General features: G+C 41.1%; 1 protein-coding gene across 1 annotated transcript in view; it reads right to left on the reverse strand.

Annotated features, from left to right (window-relative positions):
* LOC107572369 (protocadherin-15-like) overlaps window positions 1-1,106 on the reverse strand; it is a gene marked incomplete at its 5' end in the record, with an annotated part of 59,756 nt that overhangs the window by 51,001 nt on the left and 7,649 nt on the right. The window contains one exon of the mRNA XM_016258805.1: window positions 604-810. Coding sequence (XP_016114291.1) covers window positions 604-810 — 207 coding nt within the window. The remainder of the gene's footprint in view (window positions 1-603; window positions 811-1,106) is intronic.

Here is a 1,106-nt window from a genome sequence, read left to right on the forward strand (position 1 = left end):
TTACTGTTTTTACTGTATTTTTGATCAAATAAATACAGCCTTGGTCAGCATAAGAGACTTCTTCCAAATAAATAAATAGATAGATAATAAAAATAAATAAATAAATAAATCCACACTTTTGACCAGTAATGCACAAAAAATACTAGTACAGCCTAGAGAGAAGTAGCATGGAAACGAGCAGCATGAACATTTTTCTAAATATCTTCTTTGGTGTTCCAGTTATTTAGAACTACCTGAGGGTGACTAAATTATAGATTTTTAAATTTTTGTCTGCACTGTCCCTTTAAAGTAGGAGATGTTAGTCAGAGTTCACTGTGTACTAAGTACTTTGTCTTTGCCATCTATAAAACAGTGATAATTGCAAAGAGAGAACTCTCAGGAGAACATTAGCGCAGCATAAGCGCCTCCCCAATAAGTCTCTAAGTGCAAGCCTCCGAGACCATATCTCTGATACTGTTTTCAATTTTAATTTGCTTTTCTAAATGCTCCATAGAGCAGGAGCTTTGGTTAGCTTCAGAGGAACATTTCTATACACACACATCCCTCAGGATGTGTGAAAATGATTGCCGTCTGAGCACGAGCACAGAAAGAGAGAATCCTCACCTCCTCGATGTCGTTATCCAGGGCGATAATGGTGAGGGGGGTGGAGAGATTGGCACTGCTCGAGATAGTTGTGCCCAGCAGAGCAGACTCCGAGATGAATCCATGATAAGTGGCCACCTGGAAATACGGCGCCTGATTGTTCTCATCAAGCACCTCAATGTGGAGATTAGCGAATGCCGGGAGAGGGTGTCCGTTATCCTGCTCTGCCTAGAGAAAAGAATGCCATGAGTTGAGAGATTCTGACTCTAAGATGGGATACTGGTGTGAAACACAGCTTTTTTGGGATTACGGCATGCTGCACATATAAGAAGGGCAATGCGATAAACCTCTATGGGCATACGAGGGCTTAACACAATCTACAGACTTGCCCCTCTAAATTAAATAAAGACCATGGCTGATTAATTCAGGTCATTCCCAAACTTAATTCTCTCAGAGTCTGGCATGCACCCAAGTGCTCCGAGCGCCTGAATATTTAGTGGAGTAACTATTGCTCAAATTCCTAC

This window comes from Sinocyclocheilus grahami, unplaced genomic scaffold (genome assembly GCF_001515645.1).
Source record: "Sinocyclocheilus grahami isolate Dianchi unplaced genomic scaffold, SAMN03320097.WGS_v1.1 scaffold1739.1, whole genome shotgun sequence".
Classification (NCBI taxonomy): Eukaryota; Metazoa; Chordata; class Actinopteri; order Cypriniformes; family Cyprinidae; genus Sinocyclocheilus; species Sinocyclocheilus grahami.